Raw genomic sequence first — 20,703 nt, 5'->3', positions numbered from 1 at the left:
CACAGGCAAGAAGCTTTGGCCCAAAGCCAAGTCAAGTCTACCCTGATCAAGGCTTTTATCTCTACTTCTTCCACACCTCCTATCAATTAACGTGAACCCTATCTATACAATGTATAGAGTGCCTTGGAGTGAATTATCACATCAGTTCGACATTCCTCAGATCAGTTTGGGGCCTAGGAACAAGTTTATTTTTGTGAAATTCCTATACTTATCTTTGCTTCAGCACGGTAGAGTATGACCACCTCCAACTGAGAAGTCATACAGCCATACTAATACTGTTTTCTTCTCAAACTAACCTATTCCCTGCTGTTAAGATTGAGTTCAAGCCAATGCCTTACTAATAAAGCAGGATGGTTTCCAAACTGGGCTAAGACTTAATCTAGCTGTCATCAACTATTGTAGTAAATCTATTTCAAGTCACCGCAACTGCAGTATCAACTATAGGGATGTTTGTGGTGCAGGACTGCATCACCAAATATTATTAACAGGTTTAGCTATATGTAACAAACTTCAAATGTTAAGACATTACACAAACAAAAAAATATCATTAGAGTTCTTACATTTCTTTAAACAACTGTATCTTAACTGATCAATTTATCAATTTTGTCTATCCTTTCAGTAATTTTATGGGTTCTTCAGCCTAATAACGATGAAGCACAAAAAAAATTACAGTACATTTCATAAAGCAAAGTCAAAAGTTCTTTATATAATACAAAACAGAGATGCTGTATTTCACACCTCTTCACTACTCAAGCCATCAGCTTTGTACATTACATGCTCTTACAGCTGCAAAACGTGAACTTTGGAAAATAAGAGAGGCATGGAAACAGTATTACAGGTAAGGTACCCTGCGACAGAAATAAATTGCAAGTAGTTATTTGATTTCAATAAGTAAATAGAAAAGCTGATGTCTGCAGTTTTTAATGAATTGTAACATTTGTTTCAGCAAAGCTGCTCAAATCAAAAACAAAATCTGTTTTTACCTTTTGTACTTACCATCACACGGCTTGAAGCTTGCAACTGATTTTGTGGACAATTCTTTTATCTAAATAAAATAAAATATAAAATAGATATTTGAATAGTTAAAAAACCCTATTCTACTTAATACTTATCACATTCACGCCTAACTAACATTCAAGACTTATTTCTATTTTCTTATGTGTTCATGTTGCACTCTTGCTTTGTGCACAATACAAGCTTTAGAGTGAAAGGAGAGCAGTTTATGGGCCACCTCTGCACTTACAATCGTTTCTGCATTCACATTCCGTTTCTTTGGAGTTTAGCTCCACTCCAAAGAAACACTTAGTACACAACTGATTTTTAATTGTACAAACAACTCTCCTGTCTACTCTAGTTTTGTCTATTTGTCTACAAGTCATGTATTTTCAGATTTCAGACACTATAACTCATTATGATCATCTTGTAGCAGATAAAATCCTGTTCACAATCAGATTTATTTTTTTTTTAATCTGTGGAGGTCTTTGGTGATTGCAACTTAGTAATCTTTTAACTTTTTGTAGAACTTATTAAAAACATTTGGTTTGTTAAATCTTTTATTCTAAATCATATTTTAATTCCTGGTTTTCATTGCTGTGTCTCTTTTCGAGATCTATTCTTATTTACTAATGTTATTTCCAAAGTGTAGCCAAAAATACTACAGCAATACTCTTACCAACTAGTAATATTAACTATGCAACCAGAGATATATAGGAAAACATTTCTGTTTCCTATGCTCTCTGAAAAGGACTGCTTCACAAAACAGACCTGCTTCTTCTGAGTAATTATCAGATCATTCTGCTCCTGAAGCCTCTGCCCCAATTCTTCTATCCTCCTCTTGTAAAAGGTGTTATTTTTATTCAGGTCTTCTCTCACTGATGATTTAAGCTTCTCAATCTGTGACAGTAGCTAGAAAGCAAGCAAAAGGAAAAATACATTGACACTAATATTATATAAAATACTTTAATGCTCTAAGATTTAAACAATCAAGTATCATATTTAAATTTTTTTAACACTTTTTTTTCAGCAAAAATGTAATGTCCCCTGTGATTTCATTGAAATTTGCATGTATTACAAAACAGTTGCCTACATCACTTTTTTTTTGTACGAGGAACACTACCTAAATCCCAATACAAAGGAGGGGGCATGCAAACACGTTGCTGAGATTGTCTCAAAACATGATTGCAGGAAAAAGCATTTGACTATATAAAATGTTTTCGTTATAGTGTCAAATAATGATATTTTAAGGAGACAAGATGTGAACTTGCATGATAAACCTAACATATTAGCTTTGATTGTAGAAGAAATGAAACAACATTTTAGGTGTGCCATCTCAAAAGTAATACTTACGTTGCTCCTCCCTTATTCTATTCTTGCATGTATGTGGGTTATCATTAACTACATCCTTTTGGGGGAATGTTCCATGGTTCCTCCCCACTGCTTTCTTGCCAAAGGAGGAGAAGTTTTGGCCAGACCACTATGATCTGCTCAGTTCTTACATGGTCGCGCAGATGAAAGGAAAATGAAAGGAAAGGAGGCAAGAGAAACAAAGCAGGAAAGAGATTAAAAAGAAACGCAGACACACACACACAAAAAAAAAAAAAAGAAAAAAAAGAAAAGAAAACTGAGGAATAAAGCTTTGTATAGTAAAATACGTAAGCCAATGCAAAACAAAATGCCATGGTGTTCTTCCGTCGAAAAGCCGAACAGATTCTGAGTTTGAAAGCTACAACAGAAAAAGAAGCAAGGAAGTGAAAGAAAAGAGAAAAAACAGACTGAGACATGCTGTAGGTCTATGGCAGTTGAATGTACAGGGCAGATGAAAGCTACATGTTGGCAAATTGTACCTCAACTATCTAGCATATCCCCATAACACACTGCACAATACACTGTTCACAGAGTTAGTTGTGAGCCCTTCAAAAGAGAGATACAGTTTCAGGTGTGTCTGTCAGATTCTTAAAAGATAAGTTCCTTTTCAACTTTGGCCTTAAGAAAAACTTCAAGATCATAACGTAACTGAAACACAGAGATAAATGTATCTAAGGGGAAACACTTCTACAAACTCTTGAGATCTAGGCTTTCTAGTCCCCCAAAGTTGTATTACAGCCTATCAAGAACTACTGCAAGGGTAAGAAAACTATCTCCTTATAATATAGGTGGTTTGCTGTGCCACTTACCAGGGATTTCTCTGTCTCATGGTCCTGACGAAGGGCTTGTATTCTGGACGTCCATTTGCTTTCCTGTATAAAGGAAAACAATATTAATTTTTGTTAATAACACATTAACATCTACTTCAATATATGCAGGTTTATTTTTATAAAGTACAAGTACTAAAAAAAGATTATTGATGATACAAAACTTGAGTAGCCCCAGACACAGACCATTCATGAGCATGTTTTTTACACCTGAGTGTGGTTTTCTTACCAATCGTTCTGGAAACTATGTTTTGGATCCTAGATTTGTATACAGTGACTGTGATTGAGAAATACACAAGTATTTTAACACACCTGTTTACTACTAGTAAGACTAATAGTAACGAGCAGGGCTTTTTCCCCAAATACTGTTATTTCAAACACTCATTAACAATGTATTTTGCATAACAATGATAAAAAACCAGCCTTAATAAATGAGTTTTAAAGTGAATTTCCTTTGATGAAATAAAAAACAATGTAAAAGTAACTAATTTTTCCACCCCTTTGAACAGAAACAACCAAACTTCTGGACAAAACCAGCAGCATACAAAGACCTTTACATCCCTAAAACCATGAAATACATTATGCATGTTACAAAGTATCAAAAAAGGCAGTAAAAAGGTCTGTGGGCATTCCCAAAGGCCTCATAACTCTCTTTTATTTATTTATTTTTAATGAATGACCTGGACATGCAGGTGAGCCTCAGAGCAATGCAGCCATCTCAGCCTGAGTGGCCCTTCTTGGCTTGGTCTTTCCTATAGATGGGACTTGGGGTTGCCCAACTAGCCCAGCAGTTGTGCTGATCAGATGATAGAGTCCTGAGTGTAGGATACAAAAGCTTAACATGACAGGTTTGAGAGTTTTGTGTGGCTCAAAAGCCACCAGTTGGCAAATCTGGTCAGAAAATTCTTAATGTATTTTTTCCCATCTTGGAAAATGGAAAATTCACATTTTTCCATCATTTCCTGTAAGTGGCCTCACAAATCAGCAGACAGAAATGGTTTATTAGAGCCTTCTGGAACCAAACTTCAACCAAGCCATATTTGGTAAAGCTAGATATTCCCTTATTTTTTCTTTTTTTTTTTTTAATCAAATATATCAATACATAACTATAAATTACAAAGGATAAGGGAAATAATTCCTTGATTTGCATTACAGAAATTGTTTTTTGAATCTACTGTTTACTAAAGCTACTTCAGAAATTGATAAGGATGAGAACTTAACTTATGAATTTAAAATCCAGCTCAGAGATGTTCAAAAGTAAAAAGGACATAGTCAGTCAAAAGCAACACATTAAGATATAGTGTTACCTGTTTTTCAAGAAGTTTGACCACTTTGTAATAATCCTGAGGACTCTGAGACTTCTCTTCTGCAAATTCTTGGCTGTCTTTCAGTGTCCCTAAATTGGACTTCTGTTGCATATTGGATGTTTGTAACGCTAACAGTTGCTAAAAGGAGGAGAAAACATTTGAGGCCCAAATATATCTAAAGTTTTTGTTTTACGAACCTGTCACTTAATACAAAATTTACTTTAAATACAACTATACAGAGATCATATCAAGTTCTTCTAACGTTTCTCATGAGTTCAGCATTTATCAAATGTCATGTAATTATTAATATATACACCTTATATAAACATACATTGCAAATATACTCGGAAACTAACACCTACAAAATACCAGCGCTCTGGTAATGCAATGCGTATTTGATTTCTGACCTATCTTTTATAATTCTCTTTCTAGCCAGAACTCTGGGAAGCATTTCTTTTGACTATACTGAAAACATATTCAGTTCCAGGGTCAGGACTATAATGCAGAGATTAGTCCCCTCTGTGTCACTTCTGAGAATATTAGTACAAAGCATGCCCAACAGACAGCATAACTCATCTGTGAAAAGGCACTCATAGAGTAGGAGTAGGAAAAAAATGGTCTGGTTACTGAAGGGATAACTAATTGAAAAACTGAAGTTGCATAGATAAAACCAGTAGACAAGGATACAGTTACAGTTATCTATTACTCCTAAAGTTTCGTAAGAAAACCTTTCAGGTGACTACATCACATTTCAAATACCCAAAGTTTATCTGCCTGGATGTGTTCCTGTGTGATGCAATTTAGGAGTTTATGCTCTGGCAGAGGGCTTGGACTAGATTATCTTTCAAGATCCCTTCCAATCCCTAACGTTCTGTGAAGTTCACCATCTACTGTAAAGGATTTGTGCCTTAAAATGTTAGAAAACTTAAAACACTTACGTTTTCTAGTGTTGAATTTCTTGAAGATAACTCCTTAAGCTCTTTCATAAACATCTCCTTTACTTTTTCTATTTCATCAGCTAGTTTTGCTTTTTCTTCTTCTTTCCATTTATGAAATGACTGGAGAATTTCTTCTTCTTTTGATTTTTGCTGTTCACATTCCTGAAAATATTTTTAAAATGATAGCTGTTATTCTTCCCACAAGCATAACACTAATTCAAGCACCCAAACTGTGTGTAAAAGCAGTCACTTCCAATGGGCAATAACATGACATCAAAAAAACATGAAAAAACACAAGTTTCTGAAGAATTCTGGGTGATGATATATTTTGCTAGCAAAACATGTAAGCTTCAACAAATTTTGAATTACCTTATTTGGTCATGTCAAAGATCCACCTAGTTCACCATCACGGTTCTTAAAGAAGCCCTGAGCGTATAAGGTAGGAAAGGAAAAGAGCAGAGCAAGCAAACACGCGTATTCTCCTTCATGGTTTCCAAGCTGCCAACTCCGCCTGACACAGCTTTATAAACCTGGTAACCTTCAACAGATTTCTCATATACGCTTGCAGTTGCTAAAAGCTGACACAGACACAAGGGAAGACTGCAAAGTCTTTTGCTAATGAGCTGGTCTACTACACGTTGCATGAAGAATCAAGCATTTCTGTTTCAAATTTGTCTCCTGACAATTTCATTTGACAGATGCTAGGTCTTGAACTAGGAGAGAGTGTATGATTGATACCTATTCACTCTATATAACTCATGACTTTACAGGCATCAATCTCTCCCCCCACCAAGCTGTCATCTCTTTTGGCCTGACAACTCTTGGAATGATAAGTCATTCTAAATACAGAGGCTGTTCCAGACTTCAATCATCCTTGTCACCCTTTGCTGTAACTTTTATAACTCTGTCCTACCAACTTGAGCCCTTCTTGAGATGAAGGGCTCAGACCTCCAGACAGGATTTAAGCTGTGGCTACACCACAGAATTGAACATTGATTTTTCATAACAATTTGCAATATTTAATTCTGTTTTGTTGTTGCTACTCATCACTGGGCTGAATTTCACTGGAACTATCTATCACAGTCTTAAGAGCTTGCACTTCAGCAGCAACGCTCTAGCTCAGGACTCACCTTTTCATAAATGAAATTAGATTTTTTTTCCCCATATGTATTTACTGCACTTCATCTGTTAAATTTCATTTACCATCTCATTAACTAAGCAATCATTTTTGTACAGTCCTTAATTTCTGCAAAACCCTGCTGTTTGCTGATCAAAATATACCTACTGTTTGGCAAAACTGATCACTGTACACTTAAGAACAGGATCTTCTGTATCCTTTCAGCTCAGACCTTCTCCATTATCCACTGGACACAATGATACATGAATTGTCAAGTCATAGCAGACGATGTGCAACCAGTCACACTTCACATTTTTATCCTCCTCAACACCACAGAAAAATACAGAAGTTTCAAAAGCCTTGTGTAACACTTAAGTTTGTAGCTCCAGGATATTCCAGGCAGTCTCCTTGTAATTAGGAGGCTCAGTTAATAAGTGAGTTCAAAATAGGCCCCTAAGGTACTAAAAAATCTGTGCAGCTATGAACACTCTACGCCCCACATCATATGAGTGATGCTTTAGGTGCAGGAAAAATATACTTATAGAGGTACCTCTGAAAAGCAAGGTACAGAGTGAATGAGCTGAATACCTAGAAGATGTCCACATTGGGCCAAGACTCATTATTCTAACACTGCTTGCACTCCCAGGTGAGACTCTATACACACTCTTCGTTTAAATACTGAAGCACTTTTAAAAATGGAAAAAAAAAAAAAAAAGGCTAAAAAAAACAACAAAACAAAAAAAGGAAGCTACATGGTTCCAAGAGAAGGACTGAAGAAAGGAGAGCCTGCATTCAGGAAAGGAAACACTGAATATTTTACAGAAGATTGGCTTCTCTGAAATCAAGGAAGAAAATAATTAATAATAGCAGCGTTTTGTTTATTCCCTTTACATTCAAAATGTTGTGCTTCTTTTCAAACTGCACGATTGGTTTTATGTTTAAAGGCCCTTGAACTCTGCAAGGAAAGCCATTTAAGTTTGGAATATTGGGTGATCTATTAAGAGAAGGTTCCCACGAGTTACATTAACAACCACAAAACGCTGCTTTCAAGTGTGATATAGGGCAAACTAATACCGGGATTAGTGTTTAACTTGATCATTAGAAGTATCTTGTCTTGCGTGTCAAAAATTCCCCCCTCAAAGTGAATCACAAAGCCCTTCCCCCTCCCTTAAAAAAAAAAAAGCCAATCCCCCATTTTGATAGGGAATTATCCTACTTTATTTACTTGAACTGAAATGAAAACTGTGAGATGATTTGAACTTATCAAGCTGAAAAGAACAAACAGATAACTTAGAGATTCTTTGTTTCTTTTCACAAGCCAGGAAGTACAGCCACACGATTCAGTATCATTCTAAATAAAGCCTTGCCTGTAATTAGAAACAGATAATTACTGCTTTAAAATCATTCTGGTTTAAGATTTCTTTTGTTTTGTTTTTAATTCACACAGCCATAGCTAAGACTATGTTTGCTTTGACTCTCTGGTTCCACAAAGATAGGCAGAAATATACAGTTTTCTTTGTTTCTTCTCAATCTCTCTTCCTTAAATTGTTTTATCCCATGTTACTAAAGCTCTTCACAGCAAAGAAGAAATGGTACTTAGCTTACTAAATCATATATAAAACCAGTCATATCTAAGAAACGTTTAATCATCACAAAATATCACGTCAAAAATAGCTTCTATTTCACCACAGCGAGACCAATTCTATCTGCTTCAATAACAGGCCACGCTTACCTTATGAACTGGCAAGTGTTAACAGAAGTATTCTCTTAAGTATTCATCTAAAATATGACTACAACAAAACGTAAGGGGAAAGGGAATGTTCTAAAATCACAGGGGTGTGCAGAGGGGTTGCTATGCTCTAATGCCCAAGCAGCATTGCTGCCAGGCAGACAAGCTGTAGACACATTTTTGTTCTGTTCTAGTTACTAAACGAGCAAGCAGGGTCCAAAGTACTTCTTCTTTTGAGAGGTTCACATTAAATAGTACCCATTACCTTAGAAAACCTGACCATATTAGCTTGCTGTTCAGCCTCTAACTGGGACTTGGTGAGCTGCAACTGCTCCTTCAGTTTATCAATCTCATCCTGCAGTTTGTCTGTCTTAGCTTTCCTCTTTTGTTCTGCTAGGGAAAAAAAAAATAAATAAATATTTAAAAACATTGCTTGTAATTTCTGGAAATACGATGCTTACTGTAAATGTTTTTCTACAGTGTTTCAGTAACATCTTCATGAACTGTGGTTCTTACACCACTTCCCTTCCCACTACCATGATTCTCCATAGATATTTTTAAATACATATGTTCTCTGGACTGCTAACATTGTCCTCAAAGACTGTAAAATACCAGTTTTACTGCCATGTGAAGTAGTTTATATAGTAATTTCTCTTGTAAACATCCCATAATCTAATCGCAAAGTATACCACAGGAATCTAAGCAACACAGGCTCAGAAAAGGATGCATGAAGGACTAATAACCTCAATTGATCAATTCTGTTAAGTATAATTTATTCTGCATAAATGGAAGACTCATTACAGAAGTTATCTGGAATGACTAATTCTTTATGTGATATTTAGCTCAACTGGTTCTGCAGATCCTTCCATTATCTATTTTTAATCAAGCGTAATGTGCGTAAGAGCTTCTTTCTTCTTCCAATATATTAACACTCCCTGGGATGCTTAAATACACTCCTTTCACTGCTCCACTGTTTTATTTGCCTTACAAACTGCAGTGTATAGCTCCCAGATCATCTTCTTCTTCCTCTTTTCCAATCATTGCCCTTTGTCAATACCCGTTAAGCCTTGGCAATAAGTCAGAGGCACGCAGCCTAACAGGAAGGAGAGAATTTAGGGATGAATGAAGCAAACTTTGAGAGAAATGTTTTTGAAACTTTTTTTTTCCAATGAAGAGAGACAAAAGAAAATATATTAAGTGGTACAGCAACCAAAATGAACATAGATACACAAACCTGGATCAGTCTTGACAGTTTCTTTTTCTTACTACATTTTACAGTCAGTTTAGTCCAGGAGCATCTGATACCCTTCAAACAGATGTCAGGTTAAACTGGATTATTTCTACTCTAGTAATTCACATATATTCACAAAATCTATTTTCCTTACTGTACCTTAATCATTTTTACCCACACCTTTATAGCATACATACCTAAAGAACTCTGCTACTGATTGAAGTATTCAGTGGGAATTCTAGTTTGAAAAGGTAGTGTAAACGTGGAATATGTTTTGTTAAGTATTTTCCAGACTGAGACATATTTCACTGAATACATTTTGTCAGTCAGCGTTGCGTGTATTCACACAAACTGGCATCTGCCATATAGAAATGCAATGTGCAAAAAAATCCTGGACCACAAATCCTCAATATATTTATATGTTTCTTAACGATGCCTCTTAATTTCTGTGATTATACTGAAGTACATACCAATCTGAGATTCTTCCGGATGACGCCTTTGCATGTGACTTTGTAAAAAGGAATAGTTCATAAAAGCCTTTTCACAGAGTTGACACTGTAGAAATAGATAACATTTCAGTTATTAGTAGTAACACCTATTTGGTAAGTATAGCAGTTCAGGCTTTTAACAGATTATATTATTTTGCCCAGATACCAAAAGTAGGCACCTTTAATAAATTCAATTTCACAAGAATAATGGCTAAAATTCTCACTGTGCCACGCTTCTGTAAAGTTATTAATATATTTATGCTAGCTATCCATAAAATAGCTTCTGTTGGAAGGGACCTCAAGGACCACCCAGTTCCAGCCCCGCTGCCATGGGCAGAGACACCTCCCACTAGACCAGGCTGCCCAGGGCCTTGTCCATCCCTGAGCACCTCCAGGGATGGGGCACCCACAGCTTCTCTGGGCAGCCTGTGCCAGGGCCTCACCACACTCACAGTGAATTTCCTCTAATCTCTGATCAAAATCTCCCCTCTTTTAGTTTAAAACCATACCCCTTGTCCTGCCATTATCTGCCTGAGCAGAGTTGCTCTGCATCTTGTTCAGAAGCCCTCTGCAAGTACTGAAAAGCTGCACTGAGGTCTCCCAGGAGCCTTCTCTTCTTTAGGCTGAAAGCTCCAGCTCTGTTTTTCTTCGTAGGAGAGGTGCTCCAGCCCTCTGATCAACTTCGTGGCCCTCCTCTTGACCTGCTCTAACAGCCCCACATCCTTCTTGTGCTTGGGGCCACAGACCTGTAAGCAGGGCTCCAATTGAGGTCTCACAAGGGCAGAGCAGAAGGGAACAATCCCCTCTCTCGACCTGTTGGCCACTCTCAATGAGCTCTCCATCCAGCCTGTGCTCATGTCTGGGATTGCCCTTACCTGGGTGAAGGCGCTCACCTTGCCCTCAGCCTTGTTGAGCCTCATGAGGTTCAACACGGGCCCACTTCTCAAGCTTGTCCAGGTCCCTTTGGATGGCATCCCTTCTTTCCTCTTTACTCAAATGCCCCTAAATGTCTCCTACACGCCTTCTTCCTTTTTATACTGAAAATCTCAATGCAGAGTGTTCTTAGTTTTGTCTTCTTGTCTCATCATTACTCTCCCAGACAGGCAAAAAGGAATTGAGTTTAAAAATAATAATAATAACCATGTGGAAGACATATGCGAAGAAATCAAACACTTCTAAGCATTATTAGAACCCCAAACCTAACAAGGTGTAATAAAAGCCAAGGATCTCTCAGGAAAACGCTTCATCAGCTTCATATCCAACTGTGCTAAGTTACTTGATCGCAAAATTCATCTGAAAAAAACTTTATATGCAAGTTCATTATAACTTGTCCTGTGTTTCAATGGTACACATGACAGTTCCTGCTTTGCAACCCCATTTTAAGTCAAATTTAGATCCCAGCTGTTGTAAAAGATGTTTGTTCACTGCCAATGTATATCCCACTAATGTTCAGAATATTAAAAATAAATGGACAGTGAAGAACAGGAGCCACATCTATAGATTTTGGAACGTACTGGTAATACTACGAATGAAAACCCATAAATGCTTTAGGTAGGGTTGCTTGCTCTCTCCCAGACTTTTATTTTCTCCCCCCCCCAAATAAATGTATTTTAACAGCCCACAAATACTCAGCCCCTTTTCCTCTTCACTGTGACATGAATGTAAGCAAACAGTTAAAAACTGACTTAACAGATTGAAGATCTTGCCATCATAACCAAATTCCCAGATGTCATCTAATATTTAAAATACTGCCACTGATAGTTAGATAGGCTTTTAAATATCTGTGTCCTCCAGCAAACACCAGAGTCATGAATTATGAAGACAAATTTTGTCAGACAAATGCAAGGAAAAAACCCAAGCAAATCAGTGCTAGCAAAAAGCCAAAGCAAAGACAGAGCACGGCAGCAAAGCACTGCTGCCAACCAAGAGGGAGCTTCCAGTGTAACAGATTGCACAACACTTATGGAATTAAATTGGCTGTGAAATAATGTTAGCCATTCAAGCACAAACTTCACGTCAGTTTGACTTGCTGGTAGGGAAAGAAAGCTCTTACTGCTAACACAGGGGATATCCAGGGTTTGGATTACGTGACCTTATTCCTGCAGCTACTTAGAGTGTTAGACACCATGTACACTCTCTGGGGACACTGTGCGTGAGCACATCACATTTCTGTACAAAGCATCAAGAAGTGAAAATATGTAATACTATGATATTAAATAAAGACAAAGGTGTTGGCAAGGCGGTCATAAATTTATGACATTTAGGTAGCGTTCATTGTAGGGTAGTATTTTATGGTTGAACTTACATTGTTGGTGGATAACAGCCATTACCTTTGAATTCCAAAACATAGTTACATCAGATACAGCATGCCACCACTTAAAGATAAATAAATAAATTAAATAAATAAATGTGTGAATAAATATGTTAACGGGCTTATTTGCAAAAACAGCCAAGACTTTATGGAGATGAAACCTGAACCACCCTCATGTGATCGGCTTTCTTTTGCAACACGGGACAGACAATTCACCCTCTAAGCTGTATAAAGGCTTTTTAAAATTGTACCTCAGCAGCTTCTCCTTAAGACTAACAATCAAATGCATGCATTGAGACAAGGTTCCTATGAAGTCTACGTGTCTTTACTCCTGTCACATAAGGTATGTATTTCCTTGCAGAAACACTCGAGCCAACTTAGCTGCTGAAAGTGGAAAGCTGAAAAAAAAAAAAAAAAAAAGCTCACTTAAAAAAGTTCTAATTCTCACAGTTAATGTGCTATACTACATTTGGAAGTAGCTAAGTCTAGAACTAAATAAGTCTTGTAACTTATTCTTTAACATGTATCCTTGTTGCAGGAAAAGGAGGAACTGTTTTCTTAGGAGCAGTAAAGTGGTTTGGGGAGGTGTCATTGCTCAAAAAGTCAAGAAATAAAACTTTGCTAGTTTGATGACATTGATACTATAGAATCATAGACTGGCTTGGGTTGGAAGGGACCTTAAAGATCACCCAGTCCCACCCCCCTGCCATGGGCAGGGACACCTCCCCCCAGCCCAGGCTGCCCACAGCCCCATCCAGCCTGGCCTTGAGCACCTCCAGGGATGGGGCACCCACAGCTTCTCTGGGCAACCTGTGCCCCTCCAAAAACAATTGTGTCATGATACAGAGTAAAAATGGCAATGTACTAAGGTTCTTGGGAAAGCTCCTACAGTAACAGATTGTTTTGGAGTTAGGGATGAGCTAACCCACTGGTATTCTTTACCATCATGCCTGAGTCACTTCTGAGTCACAAACACAGGCAGAAACTTTGTGCCTGGAGAACATTACTGCAGGGAAGTGACAACTGGCAAGCAGGCTACTTCTTCGTGCTGATGCTGATGTACTTGCCCTGTGTGTTTTCTGACTGGAGGTGTTCAAGGAAAGGCTGGATGGGGCTTTGGGCAACCTGGTCTGGTAGGAGGTGTCCCTGCCCGTGGCAGAGTGTTGAACAAGGTGATGTTTAAGGTCTCTTCCAACCCAAACCACTCTGTAATTCTATAGTATCAATGTCAAACTAACAAAGTTTTATTTTTGATTTTTTGAGCAAAGACACTTCCCACAACCACTTTTGGGCCCCGTAATAAAACAGTTGCTCCCTTCCCTGCAAAAAGGCTGTATTTTAAGGAATAAATCACTGGACTTATTTTGTTCTAGACTCAGGGACGTCTACACAGCTACTTCCAAATGTAGTATAGCAGCATTTACTGCGAGGATTAGACCTTTTTAAAGTGAGCTCTTGTCTTGCAACTTCCCACTTTGATGACTGCAAGGAAGATGTGGGTGTTCAGTACCAGACACCCATTTCTCCCTGCCAAAGGTCCATATTTTTGGTGCACAAGCCCATGTTTCTCGTAGGAGGAATGGGTCTGTGCAGCCCTGCTTGCCTCCTGACGTGGAGTCAGGATACAGCCAGAGTGTGTGTAGGGACAGCTCGTGGTGTGTACCCCACAGCAACTCTGTCCTGTGACCATCAGGTGGATATATGGAGGCAATGAACACCAGCCACACGTGCTTTCCTCACGGGTTTTGTGGGTGGTTGGGTGCACGTGTATCTGACATTTGACGTGTGCCAAGCGAGGCCACGACCAGGGGACATGGCACGTGGCCGCTCCGCCGGGCTGGCAGCCAGCAAGCTGCAGCTCCCCTCACCTGGTGGTAGCTGGCCCGGGCCTCCAGCATCATCTGCTGGGTGCCGATCATCTTCTTCCTCCGGCGGCACTCCTCCTTCAGCCCCTTCACCTCCTGCGCCCGGCGGGCCGCCTCTTCGCCCAGCCGGTCCCTCTGGGCGAGGGCGTCCCGCAGGGCGTCCTCCAGCCCCCGCAGCTGGGCGCTGAGGTACTCCTGCGAGTGCAGCAGGTACTCGGTGCACAGCTGGGCCAGGCGCAGCAGCTTGAGCAGCAGCGGGTCGGCGGGCGCCTGGCAGTGCGGGCAGCGCTCCCGCTCGGCGCTGCAGAAGGTGACGTGCTCCAGGTGCTCCTGCAGGGCGGCCACGTCGCCCTCCCGGCACACCCGCCCCACGTCCACGGCGCTCAGGCGACGCCAGTCCGGGCCCTCCAGGCGCCCGCGGAACTGGAAGGCGGCGAACGGCGGCGGCTCGGCTCCCCCCACCGCCGCCGCCGGGCAGTAGCCGCGCTCCGTGAAGGGCTGCGGGGCGGAGAGAGGCGCTGAGATGGCGGCGGGACGGCCGCTTCCACCCCCCCCCCCCCCCCTCCCCCTCCTCCCCGTCCCTCCCTCCCTCCCTCCACACACCGCCCCGCTGCTCACCATGGCCGGGCTCCGGCCCTCAGGCCCCGGCCCTCGGGCTCCGGCGTCCTCCGCGTTGCTACGGCAGCCGCGGCCCGGGCCTGCGCGGAGCGGGAGAGGGGGGAAAAAAGGGGAGGGAAGGGAAGAAAATGGAGCGAGGCGCGGCCCCGCCCGCCGCCATGGCCCCCCGCCCGCCACAGCGCCGCCCCCGTCCCGTCCCGCCGCCTCGCTGCCCTCAGGGCGCTGCTCCGCACCCCAAAAACCTCAGCTGGTGCCCCCATGGTGCGGGTGCGTGCCCTGAGCCGCAGTGTGTGGTTAGTTGCTTCAAGCACTGTCCCCAAGCAGGAATAGTCTCCTCCGTCACGCGAAATTATCCCGTTTCCTTGCTCATCTCTACTACTCTTCTCCAAAAACCCACTCTTCCTGTTACCATTTCTTCAGTCTTTTCAATCCCTTCTACACGCACTTCAGTCTCGCATCCCTGTTATGTACCTCCCCGGGAATATCCACACAACACCTACGTGATCACACACCCCGTCCCATAGGATTCTCTACATCCTACATAATAGGCTCATGGTAATGTTGTTCACAAGGGACCTCTGGGGATTTTCTAAAGGTTAATACAGTTGTGCCCAAAAGCTTGTTCACTTTCCCCATATATATGAATCAATCTAATAAAACACACTAGATATTCCTGCAAACCCAGCCTCCCCACATCTTTGCAGGCAAAGGTTGAGTATATACATCCACCTGATGGTCACGGGACAGAGTTGCTGTAGGGTACCCGCCACAAGTTGTCTCTACGTGCACTCTGGCTGTGTCCTGACTCCACGTCAGGAGGCAAGCAGGGCTGCACAAGCCCATTCCTCCTACGAGAAACGTGGGCAGAGAGCAGGCTCGTGCACCATAAATATGGACCTTTGTTTCCTTCAGCCCTTCAGCCTCAGCTAGCAAAGCCTAACCCCAGCCAACATCAGAGAGACCCAGATCAGTCTCAGAAAGGGTCACACACCCACTTCAGGATCACAAGTATTACCAGACTCTCCAATTCTTCACCTCTACGTCCACTCCTTCACAAAGGGAAAAATGAAGGATGTTCCTTCCTTTTCACACCCAGAGAAACATGAGGACTTCTTTCTTGTTTCCTCTATGTAAAGAAATGTTACACCTTTTGTCTTCTCCACTTTTGGAAAAAGGTTGAAAATCATCTTTTCCAAGTATATACCTTGGCCCACCAAAAAGTTTCACAGAGTCTACAAAGTGAATTTCAGTATATTTTTCACCTTAGAACAGTGAAGTTGATAACATGAATGAAGGACAGTGAGCCCTCCTGCTTGTTGGCTCAAGCCACCGTGGAAGGCAATCTTCCAAAACACTTGGCACTACCGCTTGCTTTTTGGACACTTAACCTTAAGCCTGCTGGCCACACTTTACTGCAATACTTAAGGTTCATTGCACCTTCCCTGAGGATCTTCCATCACTCACCATGATGTTTTTTAAATTCAGAAAGATGTCTACAGATGGGCTGAAAGAAGATTTTGACAAAATGTAGCGTTAGTCCACAGGAAAGGAGAAGTTCTTTGCTCTGATTTTCAGCAGCAATAGAACTTAACGTATGCATACAGTGGCTCATGCCCACAAAGTGCGCTGGAGATCAGTTTTCAAGTCATTTAAGCTTGCATATACCATGTGGTATTTGTAATATTGCAGTCCAACACGGCTGTCTTCTCCTGCAGGGAAGGAATTTTTGCCACCTTGTTTTCCATGAGTAATTGCTGTCTTCAAAGAAATTCATTAAACATCATTTATTTACATGAATTACAATCTGCCTGGCTTATCACTGAACTTTGCAGTGCTCTGGCTCTCAAAGCAGCAAGAAAATATTCTGCTCATCTTCTTTAGAAGCGTTGGTATGATACTGCAGAGACCGAAAAGGGTAGTCCCAAGGAGGCTGCATTTAGCTAAGACATGCTGTCCTCGATGAGGCTTGCCCACACTGGGGATAAAGCCAGGGACCCTGGCCAGGTCCCCAGGGGAAGGCGGTGTGTCACCCCATGGGCCTGCAGGCCCTGAGGCAAGCTCCATGCCCTGGCCAAAGCAGCCTCCCCACTCCCTCCCAAATCCCCTAAGGATGGGGTGCAACACAAGCCACACCTGCCCATGCCTCAGTATTTAATGTCCTAAGGTTTCCTCAGTGTGCTCCAGTCACTAACAGGCCTTCAGTCTATAGGATCAGGTTAGAGCTGGTCTGACATGAAACCTGACCATGTGTAAAATGTGGAATTCTGGTCCCCATTACTGACTTTTGCTTCAGGAGATCTGCTGTTTGTATTGGGCTGCGCTAATTGCTCATGCAGGTATTGCCAGAGGAAGATACCAAGGCTTTTGCGTGGTAAATCTTAATACCAATACAGAAGAGAGTGCTTTTTGTTTTCAAAATTTTTATTTGCAAACCTTTGTTTGAGTTTTCCTTCCTCTGTGGCTAGGCAATGTCACAGTCACAGTCTCTGTGGTCCAGGCCTAGCAGCAAAAACGTAATAACATCTTGATGAACATTACGGGAATGGCTGAAGAAAAAATAAAAGAAGAAAAGAAAGCAAAAAGTGCATTTTTAGTCCCTTCTGTGCCCAAGAAGTTTTATATCCATGCCCTTCTGGAAGTGCTGCAGCAGTAACACAACAGCCTGTTCAGCGTGCCTTCTAAGTCTCTCTTGTCAAAACTGTTTTTAACATCACATAAATATTGACTGGGTGAGAAAATGTTTGAGATTCATGTCAATTGATTAGGGGAGGTGTGCATGAAGGACGCGGATATACTTGGATCTTGTTTGCTTATTCTAGTATCTGTTTAATACAAAATACAAAATCAGCCCTTGCAACAAGAGCTAGAAGGAAGTTTTCTGTCCAGTGAGGGTAGGGACATCACCCTGTCCGTTAGACACTTGGCAAGAGTGAGTAGTCTTTATTTATCATTCCTTCCTCAACTTGTATCAAACAGCTTGGTGATGAAGGTACTCTCCTAAAATGTGCATGGATTTGCTAGCAGAGGACTGAGAACATCTTAGCCTTTGCCCATCTGTCTGATTCGATGCAAGAAGCTTATGGCAGCCAGCAGTCTGGCTGGAGCAGACAGACAGGTGATTACTGATCATGCACACACAGTGGTGAGCAATTACCATAAATCCAACATGCCTGGAACACGTCAGTTCTGCTGTGGATTTAATCTGTGCTTTGGCCCTCTGTGCAATACTTACATACCAGTACTCTTTATGTTTCATCCATTCGTTACACATATACTGCATGATGCACATAACACCTCTATTCCTGCTAAAGATTTTCTGGAGTAAAATGTTCTGATTTCTCACACTTCATGGGTTAAGTCACTGTTGTGCTGTCTCTCATGGTTTCCTCTCCGTCAAGAGAGGGGTCAAGAATGCACCTCCATCTGCCACAAAGGTGTCAGCTGATAGCCAGTGGCACAGGTGATGTAGCCTTTGAACTGCTGTCTTGAGAGGTGATGAACTTTCTCCACTGTCCTTCTTCTGAAGTTCAGCCGTCACTGTTAGATTTTTGCTAGGCAAATTAACAGTCACACTGTGAGAACACACATGGGATATGCTCCTCAGGTGAACTAGCTGAGGGACATGCCTGGCTTGTGCACACCATGAAGCAGAGAAGAGGACACCAAGCAGCTCATTTCTTGAAGACAGGATGCATTGGGCACTTTCAGAAAAAGTGATGTTTTTTTCCTTTGGTGCCTAGGAGAAAGTGAAATACTGTCTTCTCTAGTTAGCTTCCAACCTTCTTTTAAGAGTTATAGATGATAGCTGAATCAGGTTTGGGGACAGCTAAAATTTAGGCTAAGCCATTTAAGACTTTCTTAAAACCAGCTGGTGACTCATAAGGAGTGGTGTTTCCCGGGGTTCAGTTTTGGGGCCCATCCTCTTCAGTATTTTTATTGAGGACTTGGATGAGGGAATTGAGTGCACCCTCGGTAAGTTTGCAGATGACACTAAGTTGGTGAAAGTGTCAGTCTGACGGAGAGTAGGAAGGCCCTGCAGGGGGACCTGGACAGGATGGGTCGATGGGCAGAGGCCAATGGGATGAGGTTCAACATGGATAAGTGCGGCCACTTTGGCCACAACAACCCCATGCAGCACTACAGGCTTGGGCAGAGTGGCTGGAAAGCTGTGCAGAGGAAAAGGATCTGTGGGTGCTGACTGATGCTCACCTGAACATGAGCCGTCAGTGTGCCCAGGTGGCCAAGAAGGCCAACACCATCCTGGCTTGCATCAGGAACAGTGCAGCCAGCAGGACCAGGGAGGTGATCGTCCCCCTGAACTCTGCTCTGTTGAGGCTGCACCTTAAGTGCTGTGTTCAGCTTTAGGCCCCTCACTACCAGAAGGACATCGAGGCCCTGGAAAGTGTCCAGAGAAGGGCTACGAAGCTGGTGGAGGGCCTGGAGCACAAGTCCTGTGAGGAGAGGCTGAGGGAACTGGGGGTGTTTGGTCTGGAGAAGAGGAGGCTCAGGGGAGACCTCATTGCTCTCTGCAGCTACCTGAAAGGAAGCTGTGGGGAGCTGGGCGTCGGCCTTATCTCCCAGATAATGAGTGATAGGACTAGAGGGAATGGCCTCAAGTTGCACCAGGGGAGATTCAGGTTGGAAATTGGGAGACATTTCTGCTCAGAAAGAGCAGTCAGGCACTGGGACGGGCTGCCCAGGGAGGTGGTGGAGTCACCGTCCCTGGACGTGTTTAAGGAAAGGGTAGATGTGGTGCTTAGGGACATGATTTAGTGGTCAATGTTGGTGGTAGTTGGACGGTTGGACTAGCTGATCTTGGAGGTCTTTTCCAACCTTAATGATTCTATGATTCAATGATTCTGGAGTCCTTACTCAAAACCTTTTCTTCCCCTTGCAGTTTTTATATTCACAGTTTCTTTTACCCAGTGCTTTCACACTTCAAATTTTACACGCTTTCCTTATTCTAGACAGTATCTCATTGTTGCTCACTACCATACACCAGTCTTCTACGGGCAACTGGAACTGGTAAACAGCTGTTAACTGGGACTGTTTAACTAAAGATCATGCCCAGTTAGTGGTTTGACTTTATCAAATAATGTAGACTTAACGTCTACATTGATGTAGTTAAGTCTACATTACTTCTGTCGCCATCTACTTAATGTAGAGGACTGGCACTTAACAGAACCCTCTAAAGGTAGTTTGTGTGCATGAGGGTTTTATGAAACTATTTTGTATTATCCACTGTTCTAGGAGGGTTTTTCATGTTTTGTTGACATAGTGCAATGCTGACTATGCTATTTCTTAGTACAGTTCAGGAAAAAGGAAAACTTCAGGAAAAGGGAAGAACTGAACTTTCTAGGAAGCAGAAAAAAAAAAAAAATTTTTTTTTTTTCTAATGGGGTAGCTGGTGAGGACAGCTAAGAATTGAAGGATTAAAATGGGATCAGCAAAGTGATTTAAAGTGCAAGAAGTAAATCTCGTATGCTGTGATTGGAGCAAGGTGTTTGTGAGGCAGGCTTGCAGAGCCTTGCTATCTGCAACTGGAGAACACAGAGAGGGGAGGTTATTCTGATTGTGAGGGGGGAAACGATGGCATCTACTCGGGAGATGTGCTGGCTATCAGGGCAGTTTGTCAGGGCTCAGCTCTGCCTCCTGCTCCCCAGGGTGTCCAAAAAGGCAGGGCCCAGCAGCCAGGGCCAGTCCCACAACCCCACCAAGAGCTGGGCAGCTGGGGACACCCAGCCCAGGGCCCCGTGAACCTCTCTGGGGATTGGGATGGGCTGAGATTGGGCTGGGATGTAGGCCCACAGCTGGGCCCAGCTCAGAGGGGCCATATCTAGGCAGGACTATGCAACATGGAGCTGGAGACCAGCCCTGCTGCGGCCTTGCTGGGGCTGGGACCGACGAG

The 20,703-nt window shown here is 42.0% G+C and overlaps 1 protein-coding gene across 1 annotated transcript in view; it reads right to left on the bottom strand.

Annotated features, from left to right (window-relative positions):
- DZIP1 (DAZ interacting zinc finger protein 1) overlaps positions 1–18,075 on the bottom strand; it is a 35,442-nt gene extending 17,367 nt beyond the window's left edge. Inside the window, exons 1-9 of the mRNA XM_032203626.1 lie at positions 17,950–18,075; positions 14,181–14,675; positions 9,984–10,068; positions 8,548–8,675; positions 5,437–5,598; positions 4,499–4,636; positions 3,174–3,236; positions 1,765–1,905; positions 997–1,045 (exon numbers count right to left, since the gene is read on the bottom strand). Of these exons, the coding sequence (XP_032059517.1) occupies positions 997–1,045; positions 1,765–1,905; positions 3,174–3,236; positions 4,499–4,636; positions 5,437–5,598; positions 8,548–8,675; positions 9,984–10,068; positions 14,181–14,675; positions 17,950–18,075 (1,387 nt within the window). The remainder of the gene's footprint in view (positions 1–996; positions 1,046–1,764; positions 1,906–3,173; positions 3,237–4,498; positions 4,637–5,436; positions 5,599–8,547; positions 8,676–9,983; positions 10,069–14,180; positions 14,676–17,949) is intronic.
- Positions 18,076–20,703: the final 2,628 nt, after the last annotated feature.

The sequence above is a fragment of the Aythya fuligula genome, chromosome 1, assembly GCF_009819795.1.
Source record: "Aythya fuligula isolate bAytFul2 chromosome 1, bAytFul2.pri, whole genome shotgun sequence".
NCBI classification, from domain to species: Eukaryota; Metazoa; Chordata; class Aves; order Anseriformes; family Anatidae; genus Aythya; species Aythya fuligula.
The sequence above is the reverse complement of the archived record's forward strand: the minus strand, read 5'-3'. Positions and strand labels throughout refer to the sequence as shown.